The sequence below is a fragment of the Suricata suricatta genome, chromosome 12, assembly GCF_006229205.1.
Source record: "Suricata suricatta isolate VVHF042 chromosome 12, meerkat_22Aug2017_6uvM2_HiC, whole genome shotgun sequence".
Taxonomy (NCBI): domain Eukaryota; kingdom Metazoa; phylum Chordata; class Mammalia; order Carnivora; family Herpestidae; genus Suricata; species Suricata suricatta.
Window position 1 is genome coordinate 24,140,917 of NC_043711.1, and position 19,307 is coordinate 24,160,223.

Here is a 19,307-nt window from a genome sequence, read left to right on the forward strand (position 1 = left end):
TTCCTGCACCACCTGCTAAAGAGGCAGTCTTTTTTCCATCGGATACTCTTTTCCTGCTTTGTCAAAAATTAATTGGCCATACATTTGTGGGCCCAGTTCTGGGTTCTTTATTGTATTCCATTGATCCATGTGTGTTTTTGTGTCAATACCATACTGTCTTGATGATGACAGCTTTGTAGTAGAGGCTAAAGTCTGGTATTGTGATGCCTCCCGTTTTGGTTTTCTTCTTCAGTATTACTTTGGCTACTTTGGGGTCTTTTGTGATTTCATATGAATTTGAGGATAGCTTGTTCTAACTTTGAGAAGAACGCTGGTGCAATTTTGATGGAGATTGCAGTGAATGTGTAGATTGCTTTCGGTAGTAATGACATTTTCACAATGTTTATTCTGATTCATGAGCATGGGATGTTTTACCATTTCTTGGTGTCTTCTTCCATTTCTTTCATAAGTTTTCTATAGTTTTCACAATATAGGTCTTTTACATCCTTGGTTAGGTTTACTCCTAGATATTTTATGGGTTTTTGTGCAATCGTGAATGGGATCAGTTTCTTGATTTCTCTTTCGGCTGCTTCATTTTTGGTGTATAGGAATGCAACTGATTTCCGTACATTGATATTGTATCCTGCAACTTTTTATTTATTTAAAAATTTTTTTGTGTTTATTTCTGAGAGACAGAGCATGAGTAGGGGAGGGACAGAGAGAGAGAGAGAGAGGGAGACACAGAATCTGAAGCAGGCTTCAGTCTCTGAGCTGTCAGTATAGAGCCTGACATGGGACTCAAACTCACAGACGGTGAGATCATGACCTGAGCCAAAGTCAGATGCTCAACCAACTGAGCTACTCAGGTGCCCCCACGATAATTTATTTTTGATAAAAAGTAGTCAGTAGGGGCATCTGGATGACTTAGTTAAGCCGCCAACTTCAGCTTGGGTCATGATCTCACAGTTGGTGAGGTCGAGCGCCACTTCAGGTTCTGTGTTGACAGCTCAGAACCTGGAGCCTGCTTCAGATTATGTGCCTCCCTCTTTCTGTGCCCCTCCCCTGCTCATACTCCGTCTCTGTCTTTCTCAAAAGGAAGTAAACATTAAAAAAAATTAAAAAGAAATAGAGTAAGTAATAAAGATGGAAAATAATAATTTTTGTGACTTGTAAGCCAAAAATAAACAGGAGAAATTGAGGTACATTTGTACCAAGGTATTATCAAAGGATTTGGACAATAAAAGTATCAGTAATTTTATTTTCTACAAATACATCTGTCAAATTCAAATGTCAACAGAGCATTTACAAAATTTGCTATAATATAAAAAACCAAAAGTAAAAGATGAGCAGAAAATTATTGACAATAAGTAAGCTTTTATAAACTTACAAATACTACATTCCCAGGGTCCCTGGCTGAATTAGTCAGTGGAACATGTGACTCTTGATCTCAGGGTTGTTAGTTTGAGCCTTACATTGGGTGTAGATATGACTTAAAAATAAAATCTTTAAAAACAGAAAAATAGGGGCGCCTGGGTGGCTCAGTCGGTTAAGCGACCGGCTTCAGCTCAGGTCAGATCTCATGGTTCGTGGGTTCAAGCCCCGTGTCGGGCTCTGTGCTGAGTGCTAACTCAGAGCCTGGAGCCTGTTTCAGATTCTGTATCTCCCTCTCTTTCTGACCCTCCCCTGCTCGCACTCTCTCTCTCTCTGTCTCTCAAAAATAAATAAAAAGCATTAAAAAAATTTAAAAAAATAAAAACAGAAAAATAAAAAACTAAGATACCCTGATCTCAAGGTACTGAACTTAGATTATAAAGTGCTACTACCTCTCATTAAGATCAGTTCCTAAGGTACTGGAAAAAGTGAGGTATATATTTTTGGTTTATTTGGTTGGTTAGTGGCCTCTGGTAGAAGTTAACCCAGCATCTCTGTGGGAAGAGAAATAGGAAATATTTCTAATTATGATCTTGTTAACATGCTTCTCCCCATCCCCTGATGTCATTGTCTTAAACAGTGGTTTGCCCTGTATTTATTGTAAATCAGATCTCTGTTCTAGCTGTCTTCTAGAATAAAATCCTGGGCCAGTCCTTGCTTAAATTTTATTTCTTTGGAGGAACTTGGAAAATCAGGTGGAGGGGCACCTGGGTGGCTCAGTCGGTTAAGCATCTGACTTCGACTCAGGTCATGATCTCGCAGTTTGTGGGTTCGAGCCCCATGTCAGCCTCTGTGCTGACAGCTGGCCTCCTTCGGATTCTGTGTCTCCCCCTCCCGTTGCCCCTCCCATGTTCATGCTCTGTCTCTCTCTCTCTTTCTCTCAAAAATAAATAAAAATGTTAAAAAAAAAATCAGGTGGAGACTACTCTGTCCCATCCTGTTCATACTCACTGTGAGTTACAATTACAATCTAAGGAGTGTTCCTAAAAAATAAGCTCTGAGGGGAGTGGAGTGATTGTAGTTTAATACCTTAACTTTCCACACCAGGACTGGTCTGCTCTTTGCCGTTTCTACCTCTGAATATATATAGACTGTTTGTTATTGGACGAGTTTGGTTGATAACAGAAGAACAAAAATGAACTCCTACAAATAACAAAAACAACAAATAACAAAAACAACAGGAATACAACTGTTTCAAAGGAAAAACAGTGTAGAGAATATCAGAAATCTTAGGACAGATGAATCAATAAATTTGTTTGATGGAAATGTTAAAAGAAAGTAAGAGAAAGTGTTATAAATGAGAACACAGAACAGACGAGGCAGAAAGTTTAGGTGTGAAACATATAATAAAGTAAAAAAAAATACAATAGATGATAAATAGTAGGAATGAGATACCTAGGTGGTGAATAAATAATTGGAAAGCCTTATTTAGAAAATATCTTGGAAAAGGAAAGAACAAAGAAGGAAAACAATGAATATGAGAATGAAATAATGAACGAAAATAAAAATGCTGACATTCAGATAATCTCAAAAAAGAGGGAAATGTGGAGAAGAGGGAAATACTTGAAAAAGTAATAGAGATCATTTAACTGACCTCAGATTTAAATGGTGAAAGCACCAAAAAAAACCTCAGTACACATATTAACCTGAAATTTAAGAATATGAAAGACCAAGAAATTCTCAAAGCCTACAAAAAGAAAGAGCAAGCCAACATCTAAAAGAATAATTATGAGCTTTGCTGGAGTCGGGAGAGCATATTTTTTGACAAAAACACTGGGTACAAGGTAACTATGGAATCTTATTTTCAAAGTTGATGAAAAAGAACCTAAAACTTAATATTTAATACCTAGCCAAAACTATTCTTTAAATAAGAGTAGATAATAAGAAACCTCAGGCATTAAAGTCCTGTGAAGATTTTTATTAAAAGGCCCACATTGAAAACAGTTTTGAATGAAGTGCTTAACCAAAAGGTAAGGTAAATTCAGGGATGCTGCAAGAAATTTGTGATCATTTACTTTGATAGAGTTGTCTTTACAATAAATATATCCTTAATAGCTAAGAAAAGTTTTGTTAATACCAGTCTTGATGGGTTGGCAGAGGACGGCAAGATCAAAGGATGTGAGAACATCCTAAAGTTCTTATTAGAAGATGATACCTAGGCACCTGGGTGGCTCAGTCTGGTTGAGCATCTGACTTCATGATCTGCGGTTCATGTGTCCGAGCCCTGCATTAGGTTTGCTGCTATTGGTGTGGAGCCAGCTTCCGATCTTCTGACCCCCCCCCCCGTCTCTCTACTGCTATCCCACTCATGGTCTCTCTCTCTTTCTCAAAAATAAAATAAACCTTAAAAAAAAGGTATCTAATGATATCAAAAATGTAAAGAGAACCTTAAAAATAGAGTGGAAAAACTGAAATGTAAGCTTAAGATTCTAGAAATAGGACCAAATATATCAATAAATATCAATCTGAATGAACTAAAACTCATCAGTTAACTGATTGGAATAAAGAAATATAGGTACTTTCTAGCATACAGGACAACTAACGTATAAGAACACAGTAGGCTTGAAAACAGGATTTAAAAAAATGCTGGGGCACCTGGATGGCTTAGTCAGCTGAACATCCAATGTTAGCTCAGGTCATAATCACATGGTTCTTGAGTTTGAGCCCCACATTGAGCTTGCTGCTGTCAGTGCAGAGCCCCCTAGGGTTCCTCTGTCACCCTCCTGATGTCCCTCCCATGTTTGTGTGGTCTCAAAAATAAACATTAAAAACAAAAATAACTGGGGCCACCAGGTTAAGCGGCCAACTTCTGCTCAGGTCATGATCTAGTGGTCTGTGAGTTTGAGCCTCACGTCGGGCTCTGTGCTGACAGCTCAGAGCCTGGAGCCTGCTTCGGGTTCTGTGTTTCCCTCTCTCTCCGCCCCTCCCCACTCACACTCTTGTTTCTCAAAACTGAGTAAATGTTGAAAAGTTTTTAGAAAACACATCATTGTTAGGGATGGTGAGGATAGAATACATATCTAGAAGGTATAGCAATTTTTAACACACATAAATCTGATAAAATATATGAAGCAGAATTTGGTAAACTCAAGTAAATACTTAAATACCCGCGAAATTGTTAAAACTACAGCTAAGTTTATAAATTCTTTAAAGAGACTTCAGCATAGAAATAAGCAAGAACAGCAAATTGGTCCCAGGTAACATATATCAGGTTCCCTGTACAACAGTTGGGAAATATTTTTCTCAGGCACACATGGATATTTACAAAAAGTGATTTGTGTTTGGTTGTAAAGGCTCATATAAAATTTAAATAGCTATTTCACAGTGATCTCTTAACTACAGGTAACTTAGAAGTTACTAACAAAGATTTTTAACTACTACATACATATTTGGAAATTAAAAATCACGAATAAAAAAGTCATAATGGAAATCAAATACTCGGAACAGAATGATATTGGATACACACATCAAAAATACCTCAAAAACACAAGAGAAAGTATTAGAAAAGAAAACCTTTAAGTCAGTATGCTAGGTGTCTAAAGTTAGAAAAAGAACAATAAATTATTTTTAATGTTTATTTTTGAGAGAGGGTGTGTGCATGTGCACACAAGCCAGGGAGGGGCAGAGAGAGAGAGAGAGAGACAGAGACACAGAATCTGAAGTAGGCTCCAGTCTCCCAAGTTGTCTGCATAGAGCCCAATGCAGGGCTCCAATTCACAAACTGAGATCATGACCTGAGTTGAAGTCGGATACTTAACCAATGGAGCCACCTAGGTGCCCCAAGTACAACAGAATAAATTAGAAGAAATCATGAAAATAGAGGTACCAGTCCTAACATAAAGCTGAAAGTTGATTGTTTTGAAAGAAATAACAAATCTCTAGAAAACATTTATCAAGAAGATAAAATTATGAGAGAATATGGCATTAGAGTAAATCAGGAGTGGATATCTTATGCCAACAATTCTGAAAACCTTGGTGAAATGGAGAAATTACTGTAAAAATTGTAACTTAAAGGAATGGACTTAAAAAGAAACAGAAAGCTTGACTAGTCCTGTTACTGTTAAATATAGATCTAGTTAGAAAGGTTTTCCCACAAGAGATGTAAAATGCACAAATGGTTTTACTAACAGTTTCTACCAAACCTCATTCAGATACCCAGGCAGTAAAATATGCAATAGCTCTCAGTTCATTCTATAAGACTATGTAAACTTGATATTAAAGCCAGAAAAATTCAAAACAAAGAAGGAAAATAAGCTTTATTTTGCTCAGGAATATTAAAGAAATATATTATCTAAATATATTTAGATATTCAGGAGTAATAAAGAAAATATTATCTAAAGGTAATAATATATCATGACTAAGGCAGATTTTTGCTAAGTAGATAATATTTTTTAATTTTATTTTTTTACCTACACCATCTTGATCTTTATTGTTTTTTTCCATAATATTTTATTGTCAAATTGTTTTCCATACAACACCCAGTGCTCTTCCCCTTAAATGCCCTCCACCATCACCACCACCTCTTTTCCCCCTCCCCTAACTAAGTAGATAATATTTTAAAATCCACAAAAGGGAAGAGAGAGAGAGAAGCAAACCATAAAAGACTCTTTAAAGATAGAGACAAACTGAGGGTTGATTGTAGGGCAGGTAGGGTGGAATGGCCTAAATGGATATGGGTATTAAGGAGGGCACTTGTTATGGTGAGCACTGGGTGTTATATATGAGTTATGAATCACTAATTTCTACCCCCTGAAACCAGTATTATGCTCTGTTTTAACTAAAATCAAAACAAAAATTTGGAAAGAAAAATCAATTTTCTTATAGACTGCAAAATAAAATCCACAAGTATAATATACCATTTTAATAAGAAAAGAGAAAATTTCAAAAAGTGCACAAAAAGCATTTGATAAAATTTAACTCCGATTCATTAGGGAACTATCTCAGGAAATTTGTCTGAAGGAATTTCTAATTGAGTATTTTAAAAAACCTTCGCCACATGTAGGAAAAACTGGACAGCTACATGCAAAAGAATGAAACTGGACCACTTTCTTAAACCACACACAAAAATAAAATGGATTAAGGACCCAAATGTGAGACCCAAAACCTTAAAAATCCTAGACGGGAGCACAGGCAGTAATTTCCGTGACATCAGCTATAGCAACATTTTTTTTAGATGTCTTCTCAGGCAAGGGAAACGACAGCAAAAATAAATTATTGGGACTTCATCAAAGTAAAAAGCTTCGGTACAACAAAGGAGATAATCAGCAAAACTAAAAGACAACCTACTGAGTGGTAGAAGATATTTGCAAATGACAAAACTGACAAAGGTTTATTATCCAAAATAGATAAAGAACTTATGCAAACTCAACACCATTAAAACCTAATAATCCAATTCCAAAATGAGACATGAAGATATGAACAGACATTTCTCCTAAGAAGATATATACATGACCAAAAGACATAAGATACTCAGCATCACTAATCATCAGGGAAATGCAAATCAAAAACACAAGTATTGGTGAGGATGTGAAGAAAAAGCAACTCTCGTGTGCTGTTGGTGGGAATGCAGATTGGTGCAGCCATGTGGAAACAGTATGCTCCAAAAATTAAAAATTGAACTAGTTTGTGATCCAGTAATTGCACTAAAGGTATATACCCAAAGAGAACGAAAATAACTAATTTGAAAGGATACATGCACCCCTATGTTCATTGCAGCATTATTTACAATACCCATATTATGGAAGCAGGTCCAAGTGTCCATTGATAAATGATAACGATGTGCTCTATATATATACAGTGGAGTGTTATTCAGCCATAAAAAATAATGAAATCTTGCCATTTGCAACAACATGGATGGAGCTAGAGAGTATAATGCTAAGTGAAATAAATCAGAGAAAGACAAATACCTTGTACACATACCCAAATGTGAATATATAAGAAACCAACAAAGAAAAAGCAAACTGAAAAATAGACTCCTACCAAGAACAAATGGGTGGTTACCAGAGGGGAGGTGGCGATGGGTGAAATAGGTGGAGGGGATCAAGAGTATACTTGATTGAACACTTAGTAATGTATAGAATGGTTGAATCACTGCATTGTACATCTGAAACTGATAGAACACTGTTAACTATACTGGAGTTAAAAAACAAAACCCTAAAACATCCTAAATGAGAAATTTTAGAAGTATTCCATTTAAAATAAAAAATGAGATAAGATGCTATCTTACAGTTACTACTATTTGTTTTTGGTTGGTCCTAGCAGTATAGAAAGACAAGGGGACAAAATTAAGCCATAAGAACTGAAAAAGAAAAAAGAAAATTATAATGATTTTTCATTTATATAGAAATAAAACCTAAAACATCTATGGACAGAGAGTGAGGATTAATAATTTGAAGGGCCATAAAATTTTAACAAATACCATAGGTTCAAATTATACAGAATATGTTACCTGATCACAGTGGAATTAAGCTAGATATCCATAAATAGTAAAAAGAAAATTTCCAAATGTTTAATATTTAAGCAGTATAGTTCTGTGTGAATGAAAAATATTTTGAACTCTGAAAATGAAAAAGTATTTTGAACTCTGAAAATTAAACATGTTTATAGAAACATGGGTTTTCTGTGCTTAGAGGGAAATTTATAGACCTAAATGCATTTCTTGAAAAAGACTAGACAACAAAACATTAGTCATCTAAGTAATTCATTTCAAGAAGTTAGAGAAAGAACAGCAAAAATTATACCCAAAACAAGTAGGAGGAAAATAATAAGATCAGAATGGATATTAGTAAAATCAGAAATAAGTTTACAGTAGAATTAAGATATCAACAGTAGTCCTTTCTAAAGCTTTTTAAATTGATAAACTCCTTGTGAAGACTAGCATTGAATATAAAAGAAAGGGGCTATCACTCAAGGGTCTATGGACATTAAAAAAGTAAGAATAGGGGCAGCTGGTAGCTCACTCGGATGAGTGTCTGACTTCAGCTCAGGTCATGATCTCATGGATTGTGAGTTTGACCCCCACATTGGCTCGCTGCTGTCATCATGGAGCCTGCTTCAGATCCTTTGTTCCTCTCTCTCCCTCTTTCAAAAATAAGCTTAAAAAAGGTAAGCGGATATATGAACAATTTTAGTCAGTACATTAGAGAATTTATGAAAATGGACAAAATATTAGAGAAACAAATTCCTAAAATTGACACATGAAATAGGAAATCATAGTGAACCTATATTTATTGAAGAGCTGGAATCATTAAAAATTTCACAAAACAAACCTTATTGGTGAATTCTTCCACATAATTAAAGTAGAAGAGAAAGCTTTTCCCCGTTGTTTATGAGAGCAGAAAAAACAAAACCTGTTACTCAAAGCTGACAAGACAAATATTTTGATACCAAAACTAGACAAACAAGAGAAAAGAATTTTAAATGGTACATCATGATGAGTTGGGTTTCTTCAAGGAACACAAGGTGAGTTTAACATTCAGAAGTCAATGATAGTCCTTTTATTTTAAGAAGTGACAGATTAATCAAAGGGTCAAGATATAAGAATATGCTGCCATCAGTGACACAACACTGAAAGGACAAAAATCTGTTAAAAAAAAAAAAGTTTATAAATACCCGTAATCAAGTGTTCTGCTCTTTGGCTCAAATGTCCACCGACTAATGAATGGATAAAGAATGGAATGCTAGGTGGTGATGAAGAAGAATGGAACCTTGCCATTGCAGCAGTGTAGAAGGAACTGGGGCTATTAGGCTAAGCAAAATAAATCAATCAGAGAAAAACTATCCGTATGATTTCACTCCTTTGTTCAAATGATCAAAGTCAACAGATGAAGATAGGGGAAGAGAAGGACAAATAAGATAAAAACAGGGAGGTAAATCTTAAATACAGAGAACAAACAGTTGCTAGGAGGGAGGTGAGGGGGTTTAAATGGGTGATGGGCATTAATTAAGGAGGGCACTTTTCGGGATGAGCACTGGGTGTCATATGTAAGAGATGAATCACTGAGCTCTACTGAAGCCATGACTATACTGTATGTAAACTATCTTGAAAATAAATGTAAAGTTCTCTGTGGGGACACCTGGGTGGCTTAATTGTTTAAGCGTCCGACTGGCTCAGGTTACGATCTTAAGATCGTGTTTTCTCTCTCTCAAACTTAAAAAGTTCTCTTTGAATATTACTGTTAGATTATAAAATATATGGAGAAAATATTTGCAAATTACCTGATAAAGGACTATATCTAGAGTATATCTCTTAACCCCCCAAATTCAGTAATAATTAAATTTTTTAAATTTCTTTATTTTGAGAGAGTGTGTTAGCAGGGGAGTGACAGAATCTGAAGCAGGTTCTGTGCCATCAGCAGCACAGAGCCTGACATGGGGCTCAAACCCATGAAGTGTGAAATTATGACCTGAACTGAAATTAAGAGTTGGATGCTCAACCGACTGAGGCATCCCTTTAATTTTTAAGTTTATTAAAAAAATTTTTTTAATTGAAGTATAGTTGACCTGCAGTGTTAATTCTAGTTTTAGATGTATTAAAATAATCACCCAGTACTTACACAGATGGCTTTTCTACTTGGTGACTGGGTAAGTGAACAATATCTAGAGTGAGGAGGCTCTTGGCATCTGGACTTGGGAATCAAGGACTGGCAAACAGGGCTCTTTTATATCATGGCAGTCACCAGTCAGTGTTCTCCTTTCCCAAAGCTGCATTTTTAAAGATTGTTTTGAGGAGAGAATTCAGTGGGACAACCACATGTCTGTAGTGAACCATTTGAAACGCTCTCTACTTTTAGTCTTGATTTAGCAGCTGCCTTTCATAAAGCATTTTCATTAGGAGCAAGTAACATTTGCTAACAATGATTTGAAGATGGCCAAAGCATTCCATTCAGACTCTTAAGAACATCAGGAACTGTTTGTGGGGAAGAGTGAGTACCCATACAAATGAGTTTTCTCTCATGGCTTTCACTTGAGAGTAGGCCCAGAATGGGTGTTTAAAAAAGGAGTTTTTAAGTAAGGGAAGAGACATTTCAGGTTAGTAATGTGAGAGGAATAACGGGGGGGAAAGTGTGAATGAGCCTGGGGAGAGAGGGTTCTTTACTAAATCCTGTGGAGAACTTGATGGAAGGAAGGTGCTAGACTATGGTCAAAATATCTTTGCTACACAACAGGTCTTGGTTTATATATGTGTCTGCTTTACCCAGTTTCAGTTAAATGAGCTCAGTAACCAAAAGCTAGATTGCATGCTACTTTCCACCTCTCTCCTGCCCCCAAGTCCTCATACTTTAACTTCTCTGATTGCATATTAAGGCAACTCAAAAAAAAAAGAAAATAATAATTTAAAGTGTTTCCTAGTAAGTTAGAAAAGTGAAAGGAATTATTCAGGTGGTAAGGAAGTTATAAGACATCCTTCAGTAAGAAATGGAAGACTGAATTAAGTGATTAATTTTTTAAATAATTTATTTTTTAATTTATATCCAAGTTAGCATACAGTACAACAATGATTTTAGGAGTAGATTCCTCAATGCACTTTACCTATTTAGTGCCCCCACCCCCAATCCAGCAACCCTCTGTTCTCTGTATTGAAGAGAATTAAGAACTGGTTATTAAATTTTCCATAGGGTTGTAAATAAAAGGCATATATACAAAAGATGTTATGAGTGATTTTAGGAATTTTCAAGAGTAATAGTGACTTGTGCCTAAACTCTGAATAATTTGTAACTTTACTGAAATCTGAAACCACATCTGGTTAAATCAGACTTAAGAATCAGATGACAGAGACTAAAATGATTAAGTGCCATGTTGAGAAAGTCTTGTAAGGAGATGAAAAGGGCCATTTGCTTCTCTTTTCCATTTTCATCTCCAAAATAATTTTTTAGAAATAGAATTGTTGAATTACTTACTTGAAGATAATAATGCTCCTTTTGAAGTAGCTCTTTTGGGCTTAAAGAAATGTGATGATTTTTATCTCTTTAAAACAGGAATAAATGAGATACTACTTTTTTTTCCTTTTTGAATAAATATTTCCTTCCTTTGACCAAAGCAATTCATCAGTTTCCATTGTTTCTGTTAAAAACAAAGGTAGAAAGTAATATTATGAGATATATTATAACTGTGGTAGTTTATCAAACTGTTTAAATTATGTCTTGCAGTTTTTTTGTATAACAAAATTTTGGTTGCTTAGCTGTTACATTTCAGGATAGTTTGAGTAGTATATATTCTTTTATTTTTGTTAGACCATCCTAGATTTTCATAAATTAAGCAATAACAAAGTTTTATGCTATTTTAATTTTTGGTTTTTTTTCTTAGAATTCAAGGACTAAAACTGGACACAATGTTTTTCTTACTGAAACATCGTATTGTGATAAGGCTATAGCAGTAGAAATGGAAAAGAGGGATGTCTAGAGAGACATTATGATTCAATAGAGAAAGCCTCTGGCTCTCTTACATTCTCCTGGCTCTTGGTCCAAAGGCAGTATTTCTCGTATTCTGAAGCCAAATGTAAAACAATTATTTTGCATCTAATTTAAATTATCAGTAACTCCTTTTAAAGCCTAAATGAGACTGTATTAGGATAGACTTTTAAAAATCTTATAATTTTAGAAAAAAATGTTTTATTAGAAAATTTCTTTTTTTACATTTAGTTATCTTACTATGTTCTCTACTAGTATATATGTTACAAGTATGATTCTGAAAACTGGAATAAATCTGTTTAATTGTATAACTCAAATTTTGTTTAAAATTACTATTCCTGGGAGGGGAGAAAAGAGGTGGCGGTGATGGAGGAGGGCACTTGTGGGGAAGAGCACTGGGTGTTGTATGGAAGCCAATTTGACAATAATTAAAAAAAAATAAAATTACTGTTCCTCTTAGAGATCAGTGCCTTTGTGCTTAAATCTGTATAAGTTCTTGGCAAGATTTGTAAACATAAAGTGGTTAGAAAAAAAGAGAACCAAGCTTTAGCTAGTATTGATGACTCTTGTTTAGGAAGCAGTACCACTAGAGTACACTTTCAGTGCTGCAAAACAAGAACGGCAGAGAAAATGGATTGAAGATTTGAACAAACAAATAGAAGATGATCGGCAAAGAAAAATAGAGGAAAAAATTACATCTTCAAAGGTAACGTGGCAAATTGTGGATATAAAGGTGAAACATATTATTTCAAGGTCTTTAATCATAAACCTAAAAATATCCTGAAACTATTTGACAAGACTACAGTATTCAAGTTCTACACAGTTGTTCTTCTAAAACTTTTATCGAATGCATTAACTTAGGAATTTCCTAATTATTTGAATTTCTCATATTCTTGAAGCTGGTTATTATCTAAGTGTGTCTCGAATCAATAAAGAATGTAGTTTCATTAATTTTACTCATTCTGCTCTGTGGTGACTTTTAAAAAATTGTGTTGAGGGGTGCCTGGGTGGCTCAGTCAGTTAAGTATTTGATTTCAGCTTGGGTCATGATCTCATGGTTCTTGGTTTCTAGCCCCACATTGGGCTCTGCATGGACAGTGTGGAGCATGCTTTGGATGCTTTCTTCCCTCTCTCTGCCCATACCCTGCTCTCCTTCTCAGAATAAGCAAATAAACATTTAAAAAATTATTTTAAAAATTGTGTTTAATTATTGTATAGGACTTTATACATGAGAACAATTGGAAAACTTCTTAGTAATTCTTATTTATCATGATTAGGGTGAGGAACACGACAGATGGGCAATGCATTTTGATTCATTAAAGAACTATCCTGCTTCTCAGTCTCAACTCTCCTCTCGGTCAACATACAACCAACCAGAGTACTTCTGTGTCTCTCCGGACACTCAGGAACTGGCTGATATCAGCAGTGTTTATACACCTGTGACTGGAAGCCAGGTGGAACCTTCAGAGGAGGAGTATATTGCAAAACCTCTTAGAGATACAGCTATGGCAAACAGTCAGAAAACGAAGTAAGTTTATTCTTGAGTATTGATTGATGTTTAAGAAAGTCTGTGCTTTATTAAAAGAACTGTTGTTTTATTTATAGTGTGCCTTAATTGAGTTCAGGTTTATTTTTTTTTTGTTGTTTAAAGTATAAATGAATAGAGGATATATCTGAAACAAAGTGATTTAGCACCTTGTTAGACCCATCTTTTCGAGGTTTGGAATAGCTAAAGTGTGTGTCTTGCCAGCTTTCTCCGTTCTATGACTGCCCTCTTGGACCCAGCTCAGATTGAAGAACGTGACAGGCGACGACAAAAACAGCTAGAACATCAGGTATTGCATTGTAAAATACTGTTCTGTGCCTTAATAAATAATAGTCATGGCCAGTGGATGCCTAAATAAATGGCAGTTAAAATTTGTGTAAATGTATAGCACAGGTCTTTTCCAGTCCTGTGATGAATCTAATTCTTACTTCAACTGGAATTATATTAAAGTTACATTCATGCTAAGAACCAGATAGTATCATAAAGTACAGCCAGCCACTAGACTTCCAGAAGAGAAGGTCTTTAATATGTAAGTTGCACATATGAAATGGCACTAAATCTTAAGTTAATATTGGTTATTTTTTTCATTGGTTTAGTTCACCTGAATTCTGTTCAGGATGAGCATTACTTCTTTGTAAGGTAACTTTATAGGGCATTGAAGTAGAATTCTGATTGAGAAATCTAGCAGATAACATAAGAAAGGAGACTAATAAAATTTAAATTCTCCCCTAATTTTAGTCTATCACTAAAGGGACTTAAAATTCTGAATAATTCTTTAAAATCACTGATACATGAAAAATTCAGTTTAATTAATAAATAATGTTATTCTTGGGCAGGCGGGTGGCTCAGTCGGTTGAGCATCTGATTTTGGCTCAGGTCATGATCTCAGAGTTCGTGAGTTTGAGACCCACATCCGGCTCTGTGCTGACAACGCAGAGCTTGAAGCCTGCTTCGGATTCTGTGTCTCCCTCTCTCTACCCCTCCTCCACTTGTATCCTCACTCGCACGTGCTCTCGCGCTCTCTCTCTCTCTCTCTCTCTCTCTCCCCCCTCCTCCCTCCCCCTCCCCCCTCCCTTCCTCTCTCTTTAAAGAATATTAAAAAGCATTAAAAATTTTTAATAAATGTTAGTCAGTTAAATAGACACTTATAAAATATCTGTTGCTTACCAGGCATTATGCTAAGCACTAAGCATTGGATTAGTTCTTCTAACAGCCCTCCCGGGGTTAAAGAAAAAGCATATATAGAACTTGACAGATGAGAGAAAGGAAAAATACATTGGAAATTTGACAATTTTACTTATATGTAATACCATATTATATATCATCTGATACTCATAAACTTATTTTAGGAATACAAACAATTACTAAAAATGGATTTTTACATTTGTGACAGTAATTTATGTGATTTATGATTTATGACCAGAAAGCTATTACTGCTCAGGTAGAGGAGAAACGCAGGAAGAAGCAGCTGGAAGAACAACAAAGAAAGAAGGAAGAGCAAGAAGAGGAGCGTCGTTTAGCACGGGAACGAGAAGAGATGCAGAAGCAGTATGAAGAAGACATACTTAAGCAAAAACAAAAGGAAGTAAGTATTTATATATGAAAACAGTTTTTATGGAAATATATAATTTCAGCTGTACAAAATAGTGATTCAACAGTCATATGTGTTCCGTGTTCATAAGTGTAGCTACTGTCACTGTATACGCTATTATAGTACTATTGACTATATTCCCTGTGTTGTAGCTTTCATCTCCATGACTTATTCGTTCCATAACTGGAAGCCTGTACCTTCTACTCTTCTTCACCCACTTACTAACGCCATCTCTCCTACTACCAGTTTGTGGGTCTGTTTTTGCGTTAGGGTGTTTTTTGTTTTGATTTTCATTTAAGTTTTTTAGTTTCCACATGTAAGTGGCCTTATATGGTATTTGTCTTTCCTATCTGACTTATTTCACTTAGCATGATACTCTCTAGGTCCATCCATGTTATTGCAAATTGCAAGATCGCATTCTTTCTAATGGCTGAATAAAATCTAGAATATATATACACCTCATCTTCTTTATCCATTCATCTACCTATGGATACTTGGGTTGCTTCCATTTTTTGACTATTGTAAATAATGCTTCAATAAACATAGGAATGCATATATCTCTTGTTTCCTTTGGGTAAATACTAGTAGTAGAATTACTGGATTGTATGGTAGTTCTATTTTTAGGTTTTTGAGGAAGGTTCATATTGTTTTCCACAGTGGTTGTACTGGTTTCCATTCCCACCAACAGTGTATGAGGGTTCCCTGTTCTCTACATCCTCACCAACACTTGTTATTTCTTGTCTTTTTGATATTAGCCAGTTTGACCAATGTGAAATGAAATTATTACGGTTTTGATTTGCATTTCCCTGATGTGGAGCATCTTTTCCTGTGCCTGTTAGCCATCTGTGTGTCTTTGGGAAAAACCCTATTGGGTCTTCTGCCCTTTTTAAAAGAAATTATTTGAGGTTTAGGTGTTACTGTACAACTTCTTTTTGTATTTTGTATTTTGGATATTAACTCTTTTTCACATATATTGTTTGCAGATACCTTCTCCTTCAGTAGGTTGCCTTTTTTGTTTTGTGGATAGTTTGCTGTGCAGAAGCCTTTTGTTTTGATGTAATCCCAACAGTTTTACTTTTGTTTCCCTTGCCTGAGGAGACATATCTAGAAAATTGTTGCTAAGGCCAGTATCCAAAAGGTTACTACCTATGTTTCTTGAAGGAGTTTTATGGTTTTAGGTCTCACAATTTAGATCTGTACTTCATTTTGAATTTATTTTTGTGTATGGTGGAGGAAGTGGTTCAGTTTCATTCTTGTACATGTAACTGTCCAGTTTTCCCAGCACTTTTTGTTGAAGTGACTGTCTTTTTCTCATTGCATATTCTTGCCTGTGGTATCATAGAATAGTTGACCATATAAGCATGGTTTTAATTCCTGGGTGCCCTATCCTGTTCTGTTGATCTCTCTCTGTTTTGTGCCATTTCTATCTTATTTTGATTACTAAAGCTTTGTAATCAGACTTTGTAGTATTGTAGCTTGAAATCCAAGATTGAGATACCTTCGGTTTTGTTGTTTTTTCTCAAATCACATTGGCTATTTGGGGTCCTTTGTGATTCCATACAAATTTTAGGATTATTTGTTCTACTTCTGGGAAGAGTACTCCTGGTATTTTGATAGGGACTGCATTAATTCTATAGATTGCTTTGGATAGAGTAGACTTTTAACAGTGTTAATTCTAACAGTCCAATCCGAGAATTGGCTCAAAAGGGACATGACACTTCTGGATTGATTAAAACATGGTAATATTTACATTATAAAATTTTAGAGTAAAAAACAGAGTTTCTTAAGCTTATGTATTTTGAGAGTGTGTGAGCAGGAGAGGGGCAGAAAGAGAGGGGAGAGAGAAGCCGAAGCAGGCTCCACAGGCAGCACAGAGACTGATGTAGGGCTCAATCTTACAATGGTGAGATCATGACCTGAACCAAAATCAAGAGTCAGATGCTTAACTCACTGAGCCACCGACGTGCCCCAAAAAGAGTCCTTTCAAAAAGAGTAGGTATCTGGTTAGCTAGGAAAGCCTGTCTGTTAAGTGGAGCAGACAGCATAGGTATGCTTGCATCAAGTGTCATGTCACACAGTGACATTTGATTGCCAGGGATCTGGGAGGTTTAGAGTAGAGCCATAGAGCTCTTCCTCTGGAAATGGGAGATAGGGCTAGGAGCCTGCATTTTCTTGACTTTTCCCATTTGCAGCCTTCAGTCCACACTTAGCACCCCTTATAAACCGTGTGCTTTACTTCTTAGTGGAATTCTGATGGAATTGACCATTGGTTTTAGAACCTTTGAAAACTTTATTATAAACTTGAATAGGTAAAAAAGTTCCTAAATTCATGGTCTAATACAGCTGTAGAAAAAGATACTAAAATGTAAGCTTCAAAAAGGAAGGAACTTTGCCCTGACTGTTCTCCCAGTATCTTGAAGCGTGCCTGGCACATAGTAGCTTATCTACTGAGAAGTGTCAAGTCTGTACATGTTTGGTAATTGTATTTAATAACTTTGTGCACCTCAATATTAATAGGAATTCATGACTCTCAAGACAAATGAGCTATTCCAGACAATGCAAAGAGCACAAGAGCTAGCACAGAGATTGAAGCAAGAACAGAGAATCCGAGAATTGGCTCAAAAGGGACATGACACTTCTGGATTGATTAAAAATCTTGGCGGTAAGCACTTCACTAGAGTTTTACTTACGGGAAGCATGGTTGTCTCAGTCCATTGAGTGTCCAGCTCTTACCTCAGTTTAGTTCATGACTCATGGTTTGTGGGATCAAACCCTGCATTGGGCTCTGCACTGACAGCAGAGCTTGGTACTCTCTCCTCTCTCTGCCTCTTCCCCACTCATTCACCAAGCTCTCTCAAAGTAAACAAACTTGAAAATAATTAAATAATTTAAAAAATTTTATTTATAATATCTTTTGAAGATGATTGTAAACAATTTCTAACTTTAGAACCTTTAGCATACCTATTAACTAAATGTTTTTTAAGAAATTTCAGATCTCAAACTAATGGAACTCTATAATGCATATTTTATTTGAGAAATTGGCTTAAGAGTATAACTAAATGTTACACTTTTCAGTAGTCTTTTACTTAAATTTTCTTATGTGTTACTCAGAGTAGGTAAAACATTTACTTTTCTTACCCAGTTTTTGAGGAAACTTATTAAGTGATCTCCCTAAAATTCAGTAACAGATAAAAATGCAGGTAATTTTTTGTAAGAAACTTTAGGATAGCCCTTTTAAATTTGTATTGCAGTGTTCACACTTTCTGATTACACTAAATGTCTTTTGTGTATTCAGTTGCTGCTACACATAATTTCTGTTAATATTTCTGAACTGTCATTATGTTGGATAATATGTTTCTCTTGCCAGTTGATACAAGTGGAATATAATAAGTCTATTATTTCAAATTTAGGACATGGCTTGGATGACATCATAGATGACATGAGTGATAAAATGAGTACACGTATCACTTCTAGAACCTCTCCCAAAAAGGACACTGCTGTGCAAACAGGTATTTGTTTAAAAGTTGTGATTTGGTGTAAGATTTACTTAAAATTAATATCAATTAGAATTAAACTCAATTTAAAATTGAGCTCAGTTAAAAATTTAAGGAATCAAGGTTTTCAGTAAGAGTAAGAAAATAAAGGATCGCTTGGCTTTTCATCTCTTTGTAACAGCTTTCTTGAGACATAATTCACATGGCATAAAACTAACTCATTTAAAAGATACAATGCAGTTTTTTTCAGAAGTACAGTTAGAGTATATTTAGAGTTGTGCAGCCATCCCCACAGTGAGTTTTAGAACATTTTTATAACTCCAGAAAGAACTCCTGTATTCATCAGCAGTCTTCGTCCACCTTCGCCCTCCTCTCCAGTCATAGGCAACCACTAATCTACTTTTCTGTTACTCTATAGATTTGTCTGTCCTAGACACTTCATTTAATTGGAATCATATGTGGTTTTTGTGTGTCTGGATTATTTTACTTAGCATAATATTTTTTAAGGTTCATCATGTTATAGTGTGTACTTCATTCTTTTATTGTTGAGTAATACCCCATTTTCTGCATATACCACATTTTGTTTATTCATCAGTTAATGGACATTTGGATTAATTGTACTTTTTATTTACAGATATGCTAGGAACACTCATGCAGAACGTATGCAGACCTATATTTTCAGGTTTCCTTGGGGAGAAGAGTAACATTGCTGAGTCGGTCATATATAACTAACTGTATGTTTAGCGTTTGAGGAACTACAATACAATTTTCCAAAACAATTCCATCATTTTATATTTCCATCAGCTATGTATGAGGGTTTCAGTTTTTCTGCATGTTCACCTGCATTTATTCTCATG

At 35.4% G+C, this 19,307-nt stretch overlaps 1 protein-coding gene across 9 annotated transcripts in view; it reads left to right on the plus strand.

Moving 5' to 3' along the window:
* Positions 1-19,307, plus strand: part of CCDC66 (coiled-coil domain containing 66) — a 55,634-nt gene that overhangs the window by 22,543 nt on the left and 13,784 nt on the right. For 8 of the 9 annotated variants that reach the window (XM_029918257.1, XM_029918261.1, XM_029918262.1 and 5 more), the window contains 6 exons: positions 12,394-12,525; positions 13,097-13,347; positions 13,570-13,654; positions 14,789-14,950; positions 17,474-17,618; positions 18,367-18,465. In XM_029918257.1, coding sequence (XP_029774117.1) covers positions 12,394-12,525; positions 13,097-13,347; positions 13,570-13,654; positions 14,789-14,950; positions 17,474-17,618; positions 18,367-18,465 — 874 coding nt within the window. The remainder of the gene's footprint in view (positions 1-12,393; positions 12,526-13,096; positions 13,348-13,569; positions 13,655-14,788; positions 14,951-17,473; positions 17,619-18,366; positions 18,466-19,307) is intronic. The other variant, XM_029918258.1, reaches the window with a different exon arrangement.